This window comes from Callorhinchus milii, unplaced genomic scaffold, assembly GCF_018977255.1.
Source record: "Callorhinchus milii isolate IMCB2004 unplaced genomic scaffold, IMCB_Cmil_1.0 Scaffold2, whole genome shotgun sequence".
Taxonomy (NCBI): Eukaryota; Metazoa; Chordata; class Chondrichthyes; order Chimaeriformes; family Callorhinchidae; genus Callorhinchus; species Callorhinchus milii.
Genome location: NW_024704743.1, coordinates 106,467,598 through 106,490,470, shown reverse-complemented (window position 1 = coordinate 106,490,470; position 22,873 = coordinate 106,467,598). Strand labels below are relative to the sequence as shown.

Here is a 22,873-nt window from a genome sequence, read left to right as displayed (position 1 = left end):
TATATTAGGTTTAAACCAAAATCATTGAAATAGAAGAAACTAACTGCATTCCAAATTGGATTTTATTTTTGTTCTTTGCATTTCAACAATTGTTTCCCTGATATGGGAAATGTGTTGCTTACAATGTATACACTTATTGTATTTACATACTACTGGTATTTGTACAAATATAGGCATCAAGCTTTGTAAAATAGCATTCACAATGTAAAGCTGCAGTCAGAATTTTTTTAGAATTTAACCTTTACATCCAAAGAAATGCTTCAAAAGCAAACTGATTATTTATTGTGCCAGATAACCTGCATTTTTGTATGCAAATTTACTATAATAAAACTTTCCCGCTGCAGCTTCACCTGACTTATAATGTTGTATTAATCTACACAAATGTTCTCGATTGAACTGAAAACAGTTTTTTTTAAACATAATACAACACATTAAATGTTTCCTTCCTCAAGAAAAAATCTCAAGGTGGCCCTATTTGTGAAGTCAAATATCTTGTTAGTAATAATCTTAGTTTCCTAAAATAATTTCCTTATGAGTGGAAATCATAGACATTTTTCTACTTTGAAAACAACTGTTTAGTTTCCATTTGGTGCCTCCCTACCAAGTTGCATAAGTCACTGCCAAAGAATTTTGGCAAACGTCTTATAGTTCCAGGAGGGGATATTCAGGTAATCCTTGTGAGCCCAATATTTTATCTTAATAAACCTAAATATTCCCTCTCCCATCCACTCATTATTACAGCATCATTTCTGGAGGTTTAATGAACAGGAAATCTACCTACGGTATACTTATTGCCTGAGTTCATCCATTAGAGCTGATGACACTTGTCTAATATTCAGTGTTCTGCTATGCTGGGCAACTTTTTTTTATAGTGGGATTGTGATGAAATTGAATTGTACCCGTGGAACCAAATCCAACAAGAAAAACATAAAGCTATTCACTAACTTGAATTCAATGAATCTTAAGAAAGGCTTTTAATTGGGACCTCACAAGTTAATGTTTCCATACTTCAGTATTTCCTAGATGTGAGAAACTAATCTGGATAGCAAATGCCTCAAATTCACCATCCTAAGGACATTTCTGGGTTTCGACTCTCAAAACTCAAATATACACTGGTATAGCATCTAGTATGTAGAATGAATGCTTTGATTAATATTAATAATAATAAAAATCCTTGCATCTGATATAGCGCTTTTCACGTCTTCTCGATGTCCCAAAGCGCTTCACAGAATAGACTGTAAAGTGAATTGACCGTATATTTGTGGGCGAACGCGGCAGTCAATTGTGCACAGCAATGTCCCACAAACAGTTGTAGATTGAAAATGACCAATTATTTATTGTATTTGGTTTTGGAGGGATTATTATTAGGCGTGTGGAGTAAGGAAACTTGCCCAAGGTTTCGCCCTGACCTGCCTGGAATTGAACTCGGGTCTCTCGCTTGCAAAGCGAGTGTTCTAACCACTGAGCTACAGGACTCCACAATTGCGCACAGCAGTGTCCCACAATCAGTCGTGGATTGAAAATGACCAATTTATTATTGTTTTATTTTGGAGGGATTATTAATAAATACAATGGGAGCATTCATTTTCAAGCCCTATCCATTAGATGCTGTGTTAAAGAAGTAGAGAGTGATCACCTTTCAATTGGTCTGTATTTTAATCCTATAACTAAAAAAAAGGTATATGTCTTAAGTGACAGGTAATGAGATAATTCGGTACACAAATTAGCTGCAATGTTCTCCCACACAGTCACTATATTTTATAGCAATTCCTTGTGAAGGGCTTTGAGTTGCTGTATCAAATGCAAGGATTGTTATTTAGTTCCAGGCAATGAATCACAGTGATTCCAGTGAGTAGATTTACATTGAGAAAAGTCCAGTAGTTTTCTCTGATTGACAGTAATGGTATGGGGACCAATGCTGGATATAACCAAGTTGAAGAGAATCAGTATGTTATATTAATCAAAATATTAGAGACTTCAAGACATAAAAAACCCTGTAGTCCTAATGTAAACTGACTTCTCTCCAGATAAACAAAAATCCAAAAGTGCAGGAAAGAGACCAACAACAACAACTTGGATTTATATAGTGCCCTCAGAGCGCTTTACAGTGACGGATCCCGGGTCCGAGCCAGGTGGAGGGGAAGGAAGGTGACCAAAGGTGCGGTCGAAAAGAAAAGTCTTCAACAGAGACCTGAAAATGGGAAGGGAGGGAGAGAGACGAAGAGGAAGACAGTTCCAGATCCTCGGGGCATAGTGGCTGAAGGCACGGCCGCCGAGGGTGGAGTGAAGGACTCGGGGGACGAGGAGGAGGCCAGACCCGGAGGAACGAAGGCAACGGGTACTGTTTTGAGGAGAGAGGAGGTCAGAGAGGTTGGGGGGTGCGGAGGAGTGCAGGGACTTGAATACAAGGGTGAGGATCTTGAAATCGATCCTCTGGGATAGGCAGCCAGTGCAGTCTGACGAGGACTGGGGTGATCGGGGAGCGGAGTTTCATGTGGGTGAGAATGCGGGCGTCAGAGTTTTGAATGATTTGGACTTTATGGATGATAGCGGATGGGAGCCCAGCCCAGTTGGAGTAGTCCAGCCGAGAGGTGACAAAGGCATGGACCAGGGTTTCAGCGGCTTTTGGGGAGAGGCATTGGCGGAGATGGGCGATGTGTTGGAGGTGGTAGAAGGCGGTGCTGGTGAGGGACCTGGTTTGGGGGAGGAAGGATAATTGGGGGTCGAACCTGATGCCTCACTACAAACACTGCTGCTGAAACCACAAGCAACACAAGCTTGTAAATTACAAGCACTTGCACTGTAGCAGAATGCATCAATGCCAAATTGCCAAAACATGAGCACTTGCTTACCACAAGGATTATGAGCATTACCAATGCAAGAAAGTAAAATTAAGAATTTTCTATAAACTTGTAGACAACAACAATCTCAGACAAATATGGAGGAGCAAGTAAGTGCAAAATTCAGTGCACATATCTAATGCTATATTTATTCTGTGGATCACAGTGATTTTGACAAGTGATTTGATACCAATCATGCAACATAAATGTAGGCTCAGCGAGTATAAATCACACAATAACCTCACTCTTGAAGTTTGAAGAATCAGATAGTTTCAGGACCAATGTGGCTTCCCTGCAAGCAACATAAATGCACTTAAAGACACAACTATTAGAACAACTGCAGGATATGTACAACACCAATATTCAATTTTTGAAAATGAAAATGCTTGGAATCCTCTCCAAACTGAAATCTCTTATCCAATGCTGTACCACAGAAATGGTTGCACTGGAGATATACACAATAGTACATCTCGGGTAGTTCAGTTTTGGATTATGGCTTGAAATCCCAGAGGATCCACTCAGCCCTTTGTGTTTTGAAGTGGGCATGGAGGGCACCCAAATAAATTAGATTACATTTGATTCAGTACCAAAGCCATTTTATTAAACCTGAGACATCTACAAACCAGGTGGACATTAAAGATCCCATGACAGTTTTTGAACTAAACTGCCATTGACTAAATGAACTGGATAGATTTTGTTTTTAATTTTAGCATTCAAAAATTCATTTTTTAGGAAACTCAGATTTCTGTAATAACAAAGCAGATATATACATATATTTCCATATGTCAATTAAAGCACAAGCAAGTATAAAAGTGGAAAAGGATTGTTAGAAAACTGATCTTTGGTGATTATTGCGCACTGATATTGAAGATGTAAGAAGACCTCCAGCAAATGATCAACATACTTTTAAAGGTACACAGGTGTTTGGGCTTCTAGAAAACAAAATTGAGGTTGCAGCTCGCACCAATGCATCATTTTAATTTTTATCTTTCAAGGTTCATCTCGAGACCTTTTCTTTGACCATGCCTTCGGTCATCTTTCCTCTCTCCACCCCCCTTGGCTCCCACCCCCAGCTCAAATGCCAAGCCAGGACTGTGAAGTGCCTTGGAATATCCTCCGATGTAAAAGGTGATATAGAAATGTAAATTTGTATTGTATTATACACACTCAGTAATCACCATCAATGTCAAAGCACATAGTTGTACAGATTCGATCTTTTTATACAGAACTTTTTTTTTAATGTTGTTGCCATTAATTCTTAGATTAGTAATAAAAATAATAATCCTTGCATTTGATATAGCACCTTATTATGTCAGGAGTATATCTCAAAGAGCTTCACAGGATATACTGTAAAGTGTAGTCACTGTTCATTTGTAGGTGAATGTGGCAGCCAATTTGTGCACAGCAATATCCACAAAGAGCGATGAGGTGAATGATCATTTTAATTTGGGGGATTGTTAGCCATTATACTGGGAGAAACTCCCTTCTCTTTTCAAAAACTGTCATGGGACCTTTAACGTCCACCTGAACAAACAGATTTGGTTTAATATTTCAAGAATGACACCTCCAACAATGCAGTACACTCCAGGAACTGCATTGAAGTGGCAGCCTAGGTTATATGAGTTAAAAATCCTGACATTGGACTTAAATCCACAACCAGAAGTGAGAGTGCTACTAACTGAGCCTAGCTGACACCCAATCGCACTAAATCGTAATACTACAGTGCTTTTGGCCATCTTGGAGTACATGAATTCAACCAAATGATATCCAACTGTCTTTCATTTTTCTATCAAAATGTGGGTTGTAATAGCTCAAATAAGGCAAGTCAGTGCAAGCACATCACTGATACTATGAAGCACCATCTTTTTATGTAGCATTAACACAATGAAACAAGCTGTTAGTCACACAAATAAACAGTAAAGATTCATTATCAACAGTATTTAACACTTTCATTTTTGGGCAAATAGCCCAAACAAGGAAAGCATTCATTTTAGCAGCTGAAACAACAAATTCAAAACCAACCTCCTTTTACTTTCATGTGTAGCACATGTGGGGGTTCATCTGTTGTCTTTTGCCAGGCTCATCAGACATCATAGGAATCACAAGTTACTTTCCTCTTGTTGTAGCTGTGAGAATCAGCATCATTCTGATAGATATATTTCCTAGACTTAGTTCTTAAGAGTAATCAAGATACTATTCAAACAACAAGATCACATTTGTATTGTGCCTTTTACGTCGGGAGGACGTGCTAAGGCCCTGGACAATCATATTTCAGACCCAAGCTGGGAGTCGGATGGTGAGGGTCGAGGGCAGCTTAGGAAGGAGGGTAACTGAAGGCATGGTCGAAGAGGAAGGTCTTGAGATGGGTCTTGAAGGAGGCAAGGGAGAGGGTGAGGTGGAGGGACTGCGAGATGGAGTTCCAGAGGGTGGAGGCAGAGTGGCTGAAGACCGCCGCCAATGGTGGGGCGGCAAGGCGGGGGATGTGAAGCAGACTGGAGCCAGTTGAATGGAGGGAGCGGGCAGGTTGGTGGGTGCTTAGGAGGTCGCAGAGGTAAGAGGGAGCAAGGTGATCAAGGGCTTTCAAGGTGAGGACCAAGATCTTGAATTGTACCCTCTGAGTGATGGGAAGCAAGTGGAGTTGGGCGAGGATGGGGGTGATAGGGTCGGGGAACCTGGTGCGGGAGAGGACACGGACTGCAGATTTCTGGATGATCTTCAGCCTATGGAGGGAGGAGATGGGGAGACCGACAAGCAGGGACTATTCATAGTCAAGCCTGGATGTTATGAATGCGTGTATGAGGGTTTCAGCGGCCTCTGGTGTGAGACAGTGGCGGAGCTGGGCAATGTTGCAGAGGTGGGGGAAGGCAGAGCGAGTCATGGCACGGATGTGGGGTAGAAAGGATAGTTGAGGGTCAAATAAGACTTCTTTTGGAGACGGTTAGAACAGATATTGTGAAACCCTACGTGAAAGCAGCCAAAGCACAATAACATTTAATATCCGCAAAACAGTGGACTTTGCAGGAAGAATATGGGTGAATACTGCAAGGTAATAACATCATTCTATGGTAATAAAATGTGACTCTTTTATTTATGTCCTGTAGCTCAGTGATTAGAGCACTCACCTTGCACGCAAGAGACCTGGGTTCAATTGGCGAAAGTTGGGCAAGTTTCCTTACTCCACATGCTTCTGTTTACCTAGCAGTAAGTAGGATCCCAGATGTTAGTCGATTGGCAGATCACTTTTCCAGGGGTAATAATTCCTTCCAAAAAAATGTGGTTACTCAATCCATGACTGTTTGTGAGACACTGATGTGTACAATTGGCTCCCATGTTTCACCCAGAAAATATACAGCCAATTCACTCTACAGTATATTCCGTGAAGTGCTTTGAGACATCTCGAAGACGTGATAAGGCACTATATCAAATGTGAGGATTATTATTGTTATGAGGCTGCAATTTGATATGCAAACATAAATAGCAATATATTTCAACCATATCACCGGGAAAAATTCCAATTGATTCTTCTTAAAAAAAACACTCACAATGTTTTGCTGAAAGCTCTATATGGTAATCTTTCATTTGGCATAGTATATATAATGTTGAAACATCTGAGAGCTTCACAAAGTATTGATGTCAAGTGTGGTGACTGTATATTTGGAGGCAAACTCTACTTCTAATTTAATGCTGTTCAGCACTGAACTGTCTGCCTTGTGGCAACAAATTTTAAGTCTTCAAGACATTAACCTTCTTCATGTAGATGAGATACTTGAATAAAATTGGATACATCTTATTTATTGTATTTGGATATTTACCATTCACTCAGTTACTAAATTCCAGTTTACTTTTTCATAAGAAAATGATTTCTGTCCCTTAGCTTTACCACCGGCTCTCTGCACCACAAACCATAACTTAAAGTACAGGTATTCCAGATTTTTTTTCTGTAAGCAATAACTAATTCTTATAATTACTGTTTCCAGATACTTAAGTTTAAAAGCAACAACTTTGCATTCCCACACTGCCATAACCTAATCAAAACTGTTAAATATTGCACACATCACATCAATCCATTTTGACTGTACACATCAATCAAATCAATCTGCCTCTGTTTACCTAGAGCAAGACCAGGTGTTAGTCGATTGGCAGATCGCTTTTCCGGGGATAATAATCCCTAAAATAATAATAATGTCACTCAATCCACGACTGTTTGTGGGACACTGTTGTGCGCAATTGGCTGCCGCGTTCGCCCACAAATATACAGTCAATTCACTTTACAGTGTGTTCTGTGAAGCGCTTTGGGACGTCCTCCCGACGTGAAAAGCGCTATATCAAATGCAAGGATTATTTATTATTATTATTTATTTGAGACATCTAGAAGACGTGATAAGGCACTAAACTAAATGCAAGGATTATTATTATACTGAAGTCACTAACTAGGGCTTTGAATTTTCAGTTTTAACCAACAAAAATCAATAAAGACCCGTCTCAAGACCAATAAAACACGCCGATACAAAAATAACGAAATCGGTGTTTATTCAATAATACTGGAAATGGTCACTCAACTCTGAGATGCAATTTCCACTGTCCCTCGCTCTCTGGTCTGTGTCCTGGTCCCTATCTGTTGACACAATATTTGTGATACTGAATATGTTATCTATATTTAGATATGAACCCTTGACCCAACAGCACATGAAAGCTCCTTGTGTTAAACATAACTTGGATTACCTACACTCAGCACCCAATCATTTCACAAGACAGACACAGTGATGTGTCGAGTGCATTTGTTAAATTGACTGTCATTGACTGGAAATAAGCTTCATATATGATGACAAATACATAAAGCGACTGAACATACTTTTAAAGATTTTCACAGAGTCAGCGAATTGGTGATGGATGTCTTGATAATCGCTGGTTTCGATACCAGCGACTAAGAGCATGTGTTGAAAATAAAGAGGTCGTTGAATAAAGATTGCCTTCAGGTGTTCCTTGTGCTCTCCACCACACCATGTGGCCTTGGGTCTGGTTTAGTGCTCTGGATCTGTCCAGCGCCAGGTATCGCCAACAACCTGCACATGTATCTGATTCATGGAAACAATTGCTGCGGGAAATAAGATTCCTTAGAGCTTATTTTTTGGACGTCGATTCCTCCCGTTCAGGACGTCGCTCTTGTCTCTGAAGGAGGAAAGGCAACAGGAATGCCCTCTCCTATCCCAATTAACCGCTTTTTGCCAAAAGGCTTTTCGTCCACAGTTACTTTGAGACCCTGCAGTAGCCCTTATCAGCTCCGAGGAAAAGAGCAACGCTTTTCTTTTACCGGACGATATAAAGCGCTGCCGCATCTCTCCTGGTGTACAGTGTTTTGGGATGAGCTTAATTTACTTGATCTTTTGGGTTCAGGCGGCTTCGGGTCTGTTTATAAAGGCACTTACTATGGTAACATCGTCGCAGTAAAAAAAGTGAAGAAATCGACTAAGAACAAACTGGCTTCGAGGCACAGTTTTTGGGCTGAACTGAACGTGGCCAATCTCCGTCATGATAACATCGTGAAGGTTGTAGCAGCCACGACTTCTGTGCCAGAAGATCCAGAGAAAGAGGACAATTTGGGCACAATAATAATGGAGTATGCGGGAGATATCAGTCTGCACCACAGGATCTATAACTGCACGAAAACGCTGGAGGTGGGGAACTGTTTACAATTTTCAAAGGATATTGTGAGTGGACTGAGTTTTCTTCATTCGCACAATATTGTGCACCTGGATCTGAAACCAGCGAATGTGTTGATTTCAGACCAGGGACAGTGTAAAATTGGGGACTTTGGATGTTCTCACAAACTGACGAAAGACGATTTAACGCCCAATGTTCAAGTGCGACACCTCGCCGGTACCTACACCCACAGGGCGCCGGAGCTACTGAAGGGCTGCAACGCCACTCTAAAAGCGGACATTTACTCTTTTGCAATTACTTTGTGGCAAATGATGACCAGGGATCAGCCCTTCTCGGGTGACCGACAGTGTGTGATGTACGCTGTCGTGGCTTATAACCGGCGCCCAACGTTTTCAGCAACTTTCAAAGACTCGTCGATGGGGCAGAAGATTGAACAGATCATTGGTCATTGCTGGAGAGCTGAACCCAACGAGAGGCCAAATGCTGATCAAATATTAGAAACTCTTATTTATCTGCAAGCACAGCATGGAGTCCCTGAAATTGAATAACTTTTTACAGGATTGTTTAAAAAAAGTTTAAAAAAAGAAAAAATGTGTCAAACTCATGAATATTAGCAGAAGGAATGTCTGTCTCAATAAAGCAAATTAAGAATTTTGTGAAATATTTTATTGCAAATGTGAATCGGATATCTCATCTTCAAGTTTGTCAGGGAGACAGGAACACTGCGGGTCATTGGAGTTTTATAGCAGTTAGTAAAATGTGTGTGTGGGTTTAGGGGTTAACAAAAGAGTCATTTTAAAGAGGTCTTTGTTTATTTTGTCACTTCAGAACCGAGTCATTCGTGCTTTATGGCTAAATTGTAAATTTGGAGTTGAGCAATATAAACCCCGGGAGTTGCAAATGTAATGAACTTTGCATTTGATCTGTCTTTCTTCTCAAATTGTCCAAGAGCTCGTGTATTCTCCTACTATTGAGCTGTTGCATTTCAGACCCTGGAAATTTGATGTCCTTCACTGTGCCCATCCAATGCAATCAGTGGGAAATACAAATCCTTCCTTTCCAGCTCCATGTCTTTAAAACCGAGGCATTAATTGGTTAATCTTCACTCGTTGGCCCAGAGTAATACACTGGAAGAGATTCTGGTCACTTTTCGAAATCATTGTGAATGGGAAGTTTTTAACATATGAATTATAACCGTAAATAGATGAGAACTTTTTTAAAAAAAAATAATCGTGTTTGGAATCGTGTGCTTTCACGCTGTGGGGCGCCCCCTTGAGAGGGAGTGACCTGGTGATTGGGGGCGGTCGGGATGCCCGGTGGCTGCTTTATATCCCCTTTGCCAGTTGCTGGTGTTTTACGATGCTCGGATATGAGAGAGAGAGAGACAGACTCGGGACGGAGAAACCGGGTGAGAACCAGGCCCGGGGCCAGGCTGGGAGGCCACCCGGCAACCAGCACCTGATGCTTTGTGGCAGGAAGGTCTTCGGATGAAAGGTCAATTAATGTTTGAAATGCCCGACTCCCATGACACCCTATTTAATAATACCTGAACAGTAACCTCCCCCTAAATGGGGTTATGTTCCTTTTAATTAAAAGGTAAATTGGACATCCTCCAGTGGATGTGTGGCATCATATTGCACTAAGTTCTACAGACCAGGAAGGCAATATTCCTTTGGCGGTAACTGGTCAAAACGAGTTAGAAAACCCCAGCTTGTCGTTTGCCCCAATGTGTACTTGACTGAGAAGGAAAAAAATGGCTTCCTTTTTATATTTTATATTCCCATCATCTCCCGCACCATCTTCCGCTCACACAAAGCCACCTTCGCTCCCTCAAATCTCAGGTGGCTCCGCCGAATGCACCTGGTGCAAATCCAAATCAACAGTTCACCATCAGATCTGGCAGGACTGCACCAAGACCTACCGCTCTGCCCTGGCCTCAAAACATGTTGGAAGCTAAGGACAACCCCTGACTCCTCTTTTCCACCATAAACCAACTCCTCTGTCCACCCTCGCACGCCTTTGCCATCCTCTCCTCCAACACCAAATGCGAGGAGTTGATGAATTTCCTTGTCCAAAGTCAACTATGGATCTGCTCTGTTGCCTCTAGCCCTTCTTCCAGCACCTCGCATTCCTCTCTCCACATGTTTGACCCTGTCTCCCCCTCCTCGCTCACCTTCATCATTTCCTGTATGAAACCCACCATGTGCTCCCTTGACCCCATACCTACACCTCTCCTCACCTTCCAACTCCTTGCCCCCCTACTAACAGACCTCGTTAACCGCTCCCTATCCACTGGCACCAAACCCATCCCCCTAAAGATAGCCGTCATCACCTCTACCCTCAAAAAACCTTCACTTGACCCATATCTGCTCTCCAACTGCCACCCATTTCAAACCCCATTGTGGAGTCCTGTAGCTCAGTGGTTAGAGCACTCGCTCTGCAAGTGAGAGACCTGGACTCAATTCCAGGCAGAGGGCGAAACCTTGGGCAAGTTTCCTTACTCCACACGCCTAATAATAATCCCTCCAAAACAATAATAAATTGGTCATTTTCAATCTACGACTGTTTGTGGGACACTGATGTACGCAATTGACTGCGCGTTCACCCACAAATTCACAGTCACTTCACTTTACAGTATATTTTGTGAAGCGCTTTGGGACGTCTAGACGACGTGAAAAGCGCTATATCAAATGCAAGGATTATTATTATTATTAAACCTTCCTTTTCTATCAAAGGTCATAAAACGAGTTGTCGCTTCACTCTTTCCTCTCCCAGCATTCCCTCCACGATCCCCTCCGATCTGGGTTTCGTGCTGCCCACAACACAGAGACAGTCCTGGTCAAAGTGACAAAGGACATTCTGGCCACCTGCGATCAGGATTCTCTCTGTTTCCCCGTCCTTCTCGACCTCTCGGCCGCTTTCGATACTGTTGACTATACTCTTCTCCTTTCACATCCACCTCAATGTTTCTGTTCTTGCCTGGTTCCAATCCTCTTTCCCAGTGTCTGCACTTGATGGCCACCAATGACTTCTTCTCTAACCTGCATACTGTCATGTGTATTGTCCCTCAGGGCTCTGTCCTCGTTCCTCTCCTCTTCAATCTATACATGTTCCCACTCGGAGATGTCACCCACAGGCATGGGGTCAATTTCCACATGTATGCGGATGACACCCAACTCAATCTCGCCACCATAGACTCTAGGACTGTTGATGTCCTGGGTAATTATCTGCCTAAAATTAAGTCCTGAATGAGAGCCAACTTCCTCCAGCTCAATGTTGACAAGACAGAGGCGCTCCTGCTTGGCTCCCGGCAGCACCTCCTCACTTCAGTCGCTGATGCTATCACCATTCATGGCTGCACTCTTCACCTCACTAATCTGAAACCCTTGTGTCCTTTTCGACCCTCAGCTATCCTTCAAACCCTACATTCATGACCTGATCGAATGCCTGTCCAACATCAAGTCCTGGACGAGGGACAACTTTCTCCAACTCAATGTCAACAAGATCAAGGCCCTCCTGATTGGCTCGCGCCAGATCCTCTACACCTCAGGCGCTGGCAGCATCAGCCTCCACGGCTGCCCACTCAATCTCACTAAGCCAGTCAGGAACCAGGGTGTCTTGTTTGACCCTGAACTGTCCTTTCTCCCCCACATCCGCTCCATAACTGGCACTGTCTACCACCACCTCCGCAACATTGCCAGACTCCGCCACTGCCTCACCCCTCAGGCTGTCAAAACCCTCACTCACGCATTCGTCATATCAAGGCTCGATTACGGAAATTCCCTCCTCATCGGCCTTCCCAACTCTTCCCTTCACAAGCTGCAGATCATCCAAAACTCTGCAGCTCGTGTACTCTCGCTCACCAGGCTCCATGACCCCATTACTCCCACCCTCGCCCGATTCCACTGGCTCCCCATCCCCCAGAGGATCGAGTTCAAGAACTCGTCCTCACTTTCAAGGCCATCCGTGGCCTTACCCCTCCTACTTCTCTGACCTGCTGACTCCCTACCAACCTGCCCGCTCCCTCCGTTCATCAGGCTCCGGTCTGCTCCATGTCTCCCGCCCGACCTGCCCTACCATCAGTGGCCGGACTTTCAGCCTCTCTGCTCCCACACTCTGGAACTCCATCCCACGGTCCCTTCGACTCGCTTCCTCCCTTGCCTCCTTCAAGGCCAGTCTTAAGATCCTTCTCTTCAATCGTGCCTTTGGTCGCCCTCCCACCTCTCTGCCTTCTCTCACCCCTATACCACTCCTCCCCCATGCTCGAGCCCCGACACGTGACTGTTCAGCACTTTGGGACATCCTCCCGACGTGAAAGGCGCTCTATAAATGTAATTTTGTTGTTGTTGTGACCCGTTCTGCCTTTCCACACCTCCATAACATTGTCCGCCTCCACCACTGCCTCTCACCACAGGCCGCTGAGAATGATCTATGCTTTCATTACGTCCCAGCTTGACTATGCCAACTGCCTGCTTGCTGGACTTCCTAACTCTTCCCTCCACAAGCTGCAGATTATTCAGAACTCTGCAGCTTGTGTCCTCTCTCGCACCAGCCTCCAAGAACCTATCACCCCTGTTCTTGCCCGGCTTCACTGGCTCCCCATTCCTCAGAGAATTGAATACAAAACCCTTGTTCCTCCATGGTCTTACTCCCCACTACCTTTCCTCCCTCATCAGCCTGTCTGCTCCCTCCGCTCGGCGGACACCTACCTGCTTCAGGTCACCTGCACTTCCCACCCCACTATTGGCGGTCGGGGATTCAGCATCTCTGCCCCCACACTCTGGAACTCTATCCTGTAATCTCTCCACCTCAACACCTCTCTTGCTCCAAGTCCTGTCTGAAGACCTTGCTCTTCGATTGTGCCTTCAGACACCCTCCCAACCCCTGCCCTCCTCCCCTTCTGACCCCAACTCCCAGCTCGGGTCCAAAACTCGATTGTCTAGTGCACTGGGTTGTCTTTCTGACATGAAGTTTGCTATACAAGTGTAATTTGTTGTTGTTGATTTGCCGTTCAGTGATCTCCCACAGCATCCCGATGAAGTCATGATTGGTCTCTGCTGTAATTATCTGCTATTGCTCCATTCAAGTTCGCATATGAAGAATGGCTACTTGACAACTTCCTTGAAGGAATACTGCCATTCCTCATAAAACCGTACCAAGTGTGAGCAATTAACTTCGAAAGGGGAAGGGTCAGGAGAATGAATGGGTTTTGTGGATGTGTGAAGGAATACATTCACTTAATAGTTGACTGTTGGGAGTGTGGAGCTGCTGAGCACTATTGTGTTAGTGCTTGCAGTCAGTTTTTTTTACAAAACAACCTGATATTGTCTTGTTCTATAATGTTCTATATATTGTTAGTTGTATGCAAGTTTTGTAGTTTAATATAGAAAGCAATGTCTTAACCTGGTATCACCTTATGTCCTCTTATCTAGTTTGGTAATGAGTTTGATGTTTTAACAATTTAACCCATCACTTTTTGTGGAAAAGTGAATTCTAACATACAGATGGGATTAATGACTTATAGAAACAGGAGTAGGCTATTCAGCCCAGCTAGCCTGATTCTATAAGATCACAGCTGATTTGTACCTCAACTCCAATCACCCATCTTTCCACATATCCTTAACCTAATAAATACCTATCCACCTCAGTCTTGAAAATATGAAATGGATCCAGCATCCATAACCTTTTGGGGGAGAGAGTTCCAGATCTCCACTACCCTTTGGGTGGAAAAACTACCTCCTAATTTCGTTCCTAAATGACCCAGCTCTAATTTTAAAATTATGTCCCCTTGTTTTGGATTCTCCCACCAGAGGAAATAGTTTTTTTGCATATACCCTATAGAATCGCTTTATTTTAAAAACCTCAATCAGATCACCCCTCAACCTTCTAAATTCAAGAGAATAGAAACCAAGTTTACGCAACCTGTCCTTATAATTTAATCTTTAAGCCCTGGTAACCTTCTGGTGAATCTGCGCTGCACCCCCTCGAGAACCAATAACTCTTTCCTGAGGTGTGGTGCCCAAACTGAACGCAGTACTCCAGATAGGGTCTGACCAAGGCGCTATAAAGTTGAAGCATCATTTCCGCTCCTATATATTCCAGCCCCCTTCAGATAAAGGCCAACAGCCCATTTGTCTTTTTGATAAGCGTCTCAGAGCGCTTCACAGTAACGGATCCCGGGGCCGAGGGAGGGGGAGGGAGGTGACCAAAGGCGAAAAGAAAGGTCTTCAGCAGAGACCTGAAAATAGGAAGAGAGGGAGCGAGGCGAAGGGAGTGAGGAAGGGAGTTCCAGAGTCTTGGGGCACGGCCACCGAGGGTGGAGCGGAGGACTCGGGGGACGAGGAGGCGGCCAGACCCGGAGGAACGAAGGCAACGGGTACTGTTTTGAGAGAGGTAGGGGGTGCAGAGGAGTGGAGGGACTTGAATACAAGGGTGAGGATCTTGAAGTCGATTCTCTCTGGGACAGGCAGCCAGTGCAGTCTGGCAAGGACTGGGGTAATCGGGGAGCGGAGTTTCGTGCGGGTGAGAATGCGGGCGACAGAGTTTTGAATGATTTGGATTTTATGGATGGTAGTGGATGGAAGACTGGCAAGGAGGGCGTTAGAATAGTCCAGCCGAGAGGTGACAAAGGCATGGACCAGGGTTTCAGCGGCTTTTGGGGAGAGGTATTGGCGGAGACGGGCAATGCGTTGGAGGTGGAAGAAGGCGGTGCTGGTGAGGGACCAAATGTGGGGGAGGAAGGATAATTGGGTGTCGAACCTGACACTTAGGTTGCGTACGGGTTCGGAGAGTTTTAGGGGGAGGTCGGGTAGGTGGAGGAGGTGAGAGCCATGAGATTTTAGACGTTGACGAGAGCCAGAGAATGGCGTCGGTCTTGTCAACGTTCAGCTGAAGGAAATTTGCACTCATCCAGCCCCTGAAATCTGACAGAATATCAGGGGACTGGGGGTTGCAAAGAGAGGTGGAAAAGTAGAGGGAGCATGTAGATCAGAGTGAGAAGGGGGCCAAGGATGGATCCTTGGGATACCCCGCAGGTAACCGGGTGAGAGCGGGAGAAGCCGTTTATACAGATGTACTACTGGCGGTTTGTGAGGAGGACTCGAGCCAGGCGAGTGCGGTCCCACTGAGGTGGATGGAGAAAAGGCGGTGGAGGAGGATGGCGTGATCGACTGTGTTGAACGCAGCGGAGAGGTCCAGGAAGACAAGGAGGCAGAGGGAGCCCCGGTCACAGATAGAGAGGATGTCGTTTATGACTTTCACAAGCGCAGTCTCTGTACTGTGGGCAGAGCGGAAACCGGACTGGAGGGATTCGAAGTAGGAGAGGTGTGCACAAAGTTGATTGGCCTTGCTCCCTCCTACCTCTCCGACCTACTATCCCCCTACTTACCTGTCCATACCCTCCGTTCCTCTGGCTCCGGTCTGCTCCACATTCCCCGCCCCAACCGCCTTACCATCGGTGGCCGGGCCTTCAGCCTCTCAGCCCCTAGGCTCTGGAATTCCATCCCCCAGTGCCTTCGTCTTGCCTCCTCCCTTTCCTCCTTCAAGGCCGGTCTCAAGACCTTTCTCTTCGACCGTGCCTTCAGCTCCCCTCTCGACTCTCTACCGCCTCCTCGCTCGCTCCCTCCCTTCCATCCCCTCACCCTGACCATTTCCTCCCTGCTCGGGTCCCGACTCAATTGTCCAGCGCCTTGGGACGTCCTCCCGACGTGAAAGGCGCTCTTTAAATGAAATCTTGTTGTTGTTGGCAACAACGCGTTCTAGGACTTTTGCGAAGAAGGGCAGGTTAAAAATAGGGCGGTAGTGGTTGGGGTTTGAGGGATGTAGGGAAGGTTTTTACAGGAGGGGGGTGATGACAGCAGTTTTGAGGGAGGCAGGGACTGATCCAAAGAGAGGGACTGGTTGATGATGTTGGCAGTAGTGGGCAGAGGAGGGGGAGCTGGGTGACCAGCAGGTTGGTGTGGAGGGGTCGAGGCAGCAGGTGGTGGGCTTCATGGAGGTGATGGTGGGTGAGAGGGAGGAGGGAGACATGGGGAGGAAGGAATGTAGAATGGGGGTGGTGGTAGGAGCAGATGATGTGGAGGGTGAGAGGGACAGTGAGGGTGTGGAGGTGGGTGACAAGAGGCAGGTGGATGAGGCTGCCTGGCGGATGTTAAGTATTTTAGATGAAAAGAAGTCCATATAGAGAGCTTTGTAAAATTCTGACTAACACATCTACAATTTCCTCCCCTACTTCTTTCAATACCTTGAGGTGGAAGCAATCAAATGCTGGAAATATGTCTATCTCTAGTCCTATTATTTTCTCCAGTACCATTTTTTAATTAATATTAAATCCATTTAGTACTTCTCTTGGGCTTACGTTTAGGTTCCCTCATACTGCTGGTATTTTGTCCTCCTTTTCCACTGTGAAAATGGAAGCAAAGTAAACATTCCAATCAAGAAACCTGCAAAAAAATTCCTCATTAATAGTTATCGTGGTCATTAATTGCATAACGATGGCACTTGTGCACATGTTTGCACAACATCCAAATGCTGTATGCGAGTTCCCTGAGCTTTCACATCAGACTCCAATCTCTCAATTTCATTTTACGATGACTAAACTGGGCAACTTGTGTGTGTGTGTATATATATATATACACACACACACATACATTGTACACGTCCAAACAAAACGAGCGGCTGTAGTGTTTCGGGGTTAGTTGTGTCTGATACATGTGGAAAGCCATCGCAGGCTGAGAAGTATCCAAACCGGACCAAGTATCTCAGATCTGCAACGCCCCCCTGGACTCGCAGGGCAGGGCCTCCCCTGCAAAAGCCGAAGCTCCGACAGGTAGGGTGGGCCCTCCCTGGCCGAGCCGCGGGAGAGCTCGCCAGGCAGGGCCCCGGCTACTGGAGAGGGCTCGACCACTGCTCTTTCATCTTCTCCTCTTTTTTTTCCCCCCCCCCTCCCCATCAACTGTTATCTTCTTTCCCATTTCCTCCCTCCGCGCTTGACCGAGTAACGCCGCGGTAACGTTAACTGCCTGAGCTCCCGCTGCTGCCGCCGCCGCCGCCAGGAGGCGGAGGATACCCTCACTGTGCGGCTGATGTCCCGGGTAAAGAGAGAGGGGGTGTGGGCCAAGTTCCCTTCCGGGGCAGGACGGACCGGGTCGCCATTTAAGCGACGCTGCCGCCTCGCCTCTTCCTCTTTTGCCGGATGTCTGAGTGAGGCGGACGGTACTCTACTCTCCTCCTGACTCACCGCTGTTCGCTCGCTTGCTCACCTGCTTTTTTTGTGGCAGAAAAGTCGACGATTAAGTCGGTCAGGAAGTTACCAATGGTGAGGGCCGGGGAGGCGGGGAGGGGGCGAGGGCCGGGGAGGGGGCGAGGAGCGGGTGAGGTCCGGGGAGGGGGCGAGGAGCGGGTGAGGCCCGGGGAGGGGGCGAGGGCCGGGGAGGGGGCGAGGAGCGGGGAGGCCGGGAGGGGGCGAGGGCCGGGGAGGGGGCGAGGGCGGGGAGGTCCGGGGAGGGGGTGAGGGAGGAGGAGCGCGTGAGTGAGGGGAGGGAAGCGACGGTTGAGATTTGAATCGAGCAGCGCGAGTGCGGGCCAGAGCGAGGCTCCCTCTCTCCCCCCCCACTCCCGGCCGAGGAGCCGCCGCCGCCGACCTCCTGTTGTACAGCGGCCCCGAGCAATGTGGGGACGTTGTCCTGCCAGTCCGCCCCTCGTCTGCCTCCCCGCCTCCGCCCGAGGTTTACCTCTGAAGCCCGGGCGCGTCGCTCCCTGGGCGGCCATGGCCGTACCTCGAGAGGAGGCTTCTGTCGGCCGACGTTGAACCCGAGACCACGTCACCCCGACTGTCTGCCGGCAAAGTGAAGGCAGTTCCTCCCTCCCGGCGCTCGGGGCCAACACATTCCCCTCCCGCCCCCAGTTTTTAAAAAAAACACAGTCACTTCACTTCATGGCTGGTTTGTGATGTCGCTGTGCTCGACCTGGGCGGCCACGTTTGGTCACAAAATAGCTCCTTGCACTTCACGGTGCGCTTGTTACTGCCCTTGTGGGTTTCAAGTTAAGTGTAACACCTTTTCTCAAGAAGCAAGACGTGTGGTCCCAGCAGAGACCAGCAAAGTATTTCGTGGTATAACGTACATGAGGGAAAAGAGGGATGCGAGAGAGGAATGGCGGGGAGGGGGAGGGGGTGGTGCAGGATGAACACTGGACTAATTGGGCCAAATGGCTTGCGACCGTGCAGTGAGGCTCTATTTCTGTGCACTGGAACTCCATCCCGCGATCCCTTCGCCTCCTCCCTCGCATCCCTCAAGGCCGGTCTCGAGACCCTTCTCTTCGACCGTGCCTTTGGTCTCCCCCCCCCCCCACCTCTCTCCGCCTTCCCTCACCCCTACCGCCACCCCTCCCCCATGCTCGAGCCCCGACACCTGACTCTTCAGCGCTTTGGGACCTCCTCCCGACGTGAAAGGCGCTCTATAAATGTAATGTTGCATTGAATATCTTTTGGGATTGTGCCTCTTGTGTATTTTGCAGACACTTATTGACGTTCATTCCAGTTCCTGGTTCATTTTTTGCCAGGAAACTCGTCCAAAGAAAGTTGTCTGTTCAAAATAAGCATACAATATTTTCCCAGCCAACTGCTACTTAAGTTCATATACATTTTGGTACTTGCTTTGAAATAATGATATCTTATTGTACTGCTTTGATTTTAATAGGCATTCAAAGATACTGGTAAGGCACCTGTGGAACAGGAGGTTGCAATCCATCGCATCAGAATTACCTTAACAAGCCGCAATGTAAAATCGCTTGAGAAAGGTGAGCATAATTTAATCAATTTGACACTACTTCTGGTCATGTACTACATTGCCCGAGTTTGTCTTCCTTGTAACAATATGTTGTAGAAAATGTGCTTGATATTGGTTGAATCTTAGTCTCCATTCTTTGTATAAGTATAAGTTTTTTTAAAAATTTAAAAACTTGCCTTTGGCATTTTTCATCAATCAGTTTTTCCAAATGCGTTTTTAAAGATTTAAACCCTAGTATTCTAATGGCTCTAATTTCACTAATGTATTAGGTAGTATAAATTTGACTAATGTATAAAGTGTAATTTTTTAGGTTTTAAAACCTGCCTTCTGTTCTTCAGATTAAAATTTTCAAATGAGCTGACTGGTCTGACTGATTTTCCTGTCTTCCCAATTTACTGGCAAAGAAGATAACTGTTGAATGAAACATAATGATTGTGTTATACGCTATTCTGAGCCAGTATTCATGCTGGAGGCTTAAATTGTGCATATTTTTATGTTTGGCTAACCTTTCCCTTTTACTTACAGTATGTGCTGACCTCATTCGCGGTGCAAAAGAGAAGAACTTAAAGGTTAAGGGACCTGTTCGCATGCCTACCAAGGTGAGCACTAATATTCATTGGTTGTTGCATAGCTTGATCCTCCTGTAGATTCTAAACCTTGAGATGGAGTTGGTACCTGTAGTTAGTGTTAAGCAACTAAGTGATCACCTTTGCAAACAATTTGTACATTCTGTTACTAAGAAAGGAGAATAATCCTGGATATTCAGTTTGCCTTGGCTGGTGGTCTTTAGTTGTCCTTAAAACTTGCCTAAAATATTGGTCTCTGAAATACACATGTAAGCATTTGAAGTCTTTAATGGTGAAACTTTTTGAGGTTTGGTGGGGGGAAGGTGGAAAGAGTTGGTGATCTGAAAGTTCAAAAATGTATTTCCAGCAAACCTTTGCTTCAGTTGGAAAGCTTAAATTGTCATTGGCAAGGAGTAATTCAATTAATAGTATAACAGTGCTCACCCTAAACTTTTGTCAGGAAATATTTGTTTGGGATTATAACTATATCTTATCTAAGCAAATGTTGTAATATGCTAATCTGCTGTAAACTTGATTTTCAGACTCTCCGCATCACAACCAGGAAGACTCCTTGTGGTGAGGGTTCCAAAACTTGGGATCGTTTCCAAATGAGAATCCACAAGCGTCTGATTGATTTACACAGTCCATCTGAAATTGTGAAGCAGATCACTTCGATCAGTATTGAACCTGGTGTTGAAGTAGAAGTTACCATCGCTGATGCTTGAATGTCCAGAAATCCAATAAAAATCTGAAAATAATACAACTAGTGTGTCAATTTCCTTATGTACCAAAATTGGTTGACCAGAGCTTAAATTCTCAAATTACGTTTGCTATTAATCAAAGATGGATTCATGGGTTGGGGGATTGGTTTCTCTTCCTGTACACCAAAGATTGATTATTGAAAACAAACACTCAGTGCTGGACAGTATGCTACTGTCTTCTTGCATTCATGATTGCTTGAGCCATACCACTCGAGCTCAACCTCATGGAAAAGTCATCAAAATTGAATGCTTATTTTTTGACTACAGCCTTTAAATTAGCCTGGCTTAACTTAACTGTATTGCTACCTATTATAGCATTGGCTATCAATAAATCCATTTTTATTGTCAGTTCTTTGAACACTGCTAATGTTTGTGCTATTACCCTTTTGAAAAAAACATTTTATGGTTTAAATCAGATTTGCACACTAAACCAAAATACACACTTGACATTCCTGGATTAAATGGGAATTTTCCTGACTTTCAACATGATAAATCAACTAGCTGACATAACTTAACAAAAGTCAAAGTTATAAAGAATAACTAATAATACTTGCATTTGATATAGAGCTTTTCACATGTTCTAGATGTCTCAAAAGAGCTTCACGAATATACTGTGAAGTGAATAGCTATTTTGTAGGTGAAAGGCAGCAACCAATTGTACACAGCAGTGTCGCACAAACAGATTGAATGACTAAATTTTTTTTTTTTTTCTTGAGGGATTATTATCAGGTGTGTGGAGTAAGGAAACTCCTAAGGTGTGGAGTAAGAAAAGTGCTTGCCCAAACTGCTTTTTAAAGGTTAAGAGGTGTCTGTCTCCTTAATGAGGTTCTTCCTGTCCCCTTTGAAAATAGTTGCAGTAAAGTGCAGTATTTTAAGAACTCACTATTGAAAGAGTGGTTAGTAAAAGCAAGGCTGCAGTTATAGCCACCTAGCACTTCAGATTCCAAGTTAATTCATGAATCTAATGATAAAAGATAAATATTATTAAATGTTCTGCATGTCCCTCTGGTTTCAATTAACTACTTTTGCGAACTCAACATGATCTTTATTCTGAAGGAGATGCTGGAAGTGCTGATTGTAAGAATTTGATATCTCAAGTTGTGTGACAAAACAACTGCATTATTTAGCTTGCGAAGAATCAGTGCTAACCAGATACACATTTATCAAGTCCAGTTTGTCCAATATATTGTAAACCAAGGAGCACGAGTAAAATAAAAGCAAGTTGCTGGGAACACTCAGCAGGTCAAGCAGCATCTACGGAGAGAGGAAAGTGGGTTAACGTTTTAAGTCGATGAACTTTCGTCAGAACCCGACGTAAACCTTGATTTTGGCATTCATGCTTATGAACAAATCTGAATGCATAGCATCTAATTATTGAAGCCAGGAACTGTTCCCACCTATGTATTGTCACAATTTCCTTTTCCATCCTCTACCAAATTTCTCATTATTTTACCTCTGGAACCACTTTTCTAATTTTGAATAGATCTATTAGACCTCTTGTTGACTCCAAGCTCCAGTGAACACCCCGAATGTTTCAAACCTACCATAAATAGAATCGCTCATCCCTGGAATCATCCTAGTAAATAAATCTACATTGCACTTCTCCATGGCTTTGACCCCTATCCATATAAAGAGTGACACTTATCGAGCAATGGAATTTTTGTGGAATCCTGTAGTTCAGTGGTTAGAGCACTCACCCCGCAAGCAAGAGATCTGGATTTGATTCCTGAAAGGGCGAAACGTTGGGCAAGTTTCCTTATTTTCTCCGCACCTCAGGCGCCGACACCATCAGCATCCAAGGCTGCACTCTCCACCTCTCAAAGCCAGTCAGGAACCTCGGCGTTTTGTTCGACCCTGAGCTGTCCTTTCTCCCTCACATCCGCACCACAACTGGCACCGCCTTCCATCACCTCCGGAACATCGCCAGACTACGGCACTACCTCACCCCTCACGCTGCTGAAACCTGGTCCACGCCTTTGTCACCTCAAGGCTGGACTATGGGAACTCTCTCCTCGCCGGCCTTCCCAGCACCTCCCTCCACAAGCTGCAGGTCATTCAGAACTCTGCAGCTCGTGTACTGTCCCGCACCAGGCCTCGCGACCACATCACTCCCACCCTCGCTCGCCTCCACTGGCTCCCCATCCCCCAGAGGATTGATTTCAAGATCCTCATCCTCACCTATAAGGCCATCCACGGCCTTGCTCCCTCCTACCTCTCTGACCTACTATCCCCCTACCTACCTGCCCGTACCCTCCGTT

General features: G+C 45.2%; 2 protein-coding genes and 1 non-coding gene across 3 annotated transcripts; all 3 read left to right on the top strand.

Annotated features, from left to right (window-relative positions):
* Window positions 1-5,493: 5,493 nt before the first annotated feature.
* mos (v-mos Moloney murine sarcoma viral oncogene homolog) lies at window positions 5,494-9,049 on the top strand (the record flags this gene model as incomplete). Its single annotated transcript, XM_007891003.2, has 2 exons — window positions 5,494-5,515; window positions 8,235-9,049. Coding segments are annotated over 2 exons (837 nt in total), but the record flags the coding sequence as incomplete, so codon positions are not given.
* An 8,633-nt stretch (window positions 9,050-17,682) lies between these two features.
* rps20 (ribosomal protein S20) lies at window positions 17,683-20,593 on the top strand. Its single transcript, NM_001292527.1, is given in 4 exon segments — window positions 17,683-17,817; window positions 19,199-19,298; window positions 19,814-19,887; window positions 20,397-20,593. Coding segments are annotated over 4 exon segments (360 nt in total). The 5' UTR covers window positions 17,683-17,814; the 3' UTR covers window positions 20,580-20,593.
* On the top strand, window positions 19,685-19,748 carry LOC121848189. The gene has a single exon (XR_006084907.1). It is a non-coding gene; the product is annotated as a small nucleolar RNA U54 (small nucleolar RNA).
* Window positions 20,594-22,873: the final 2,280 nt, after the last annotated feature.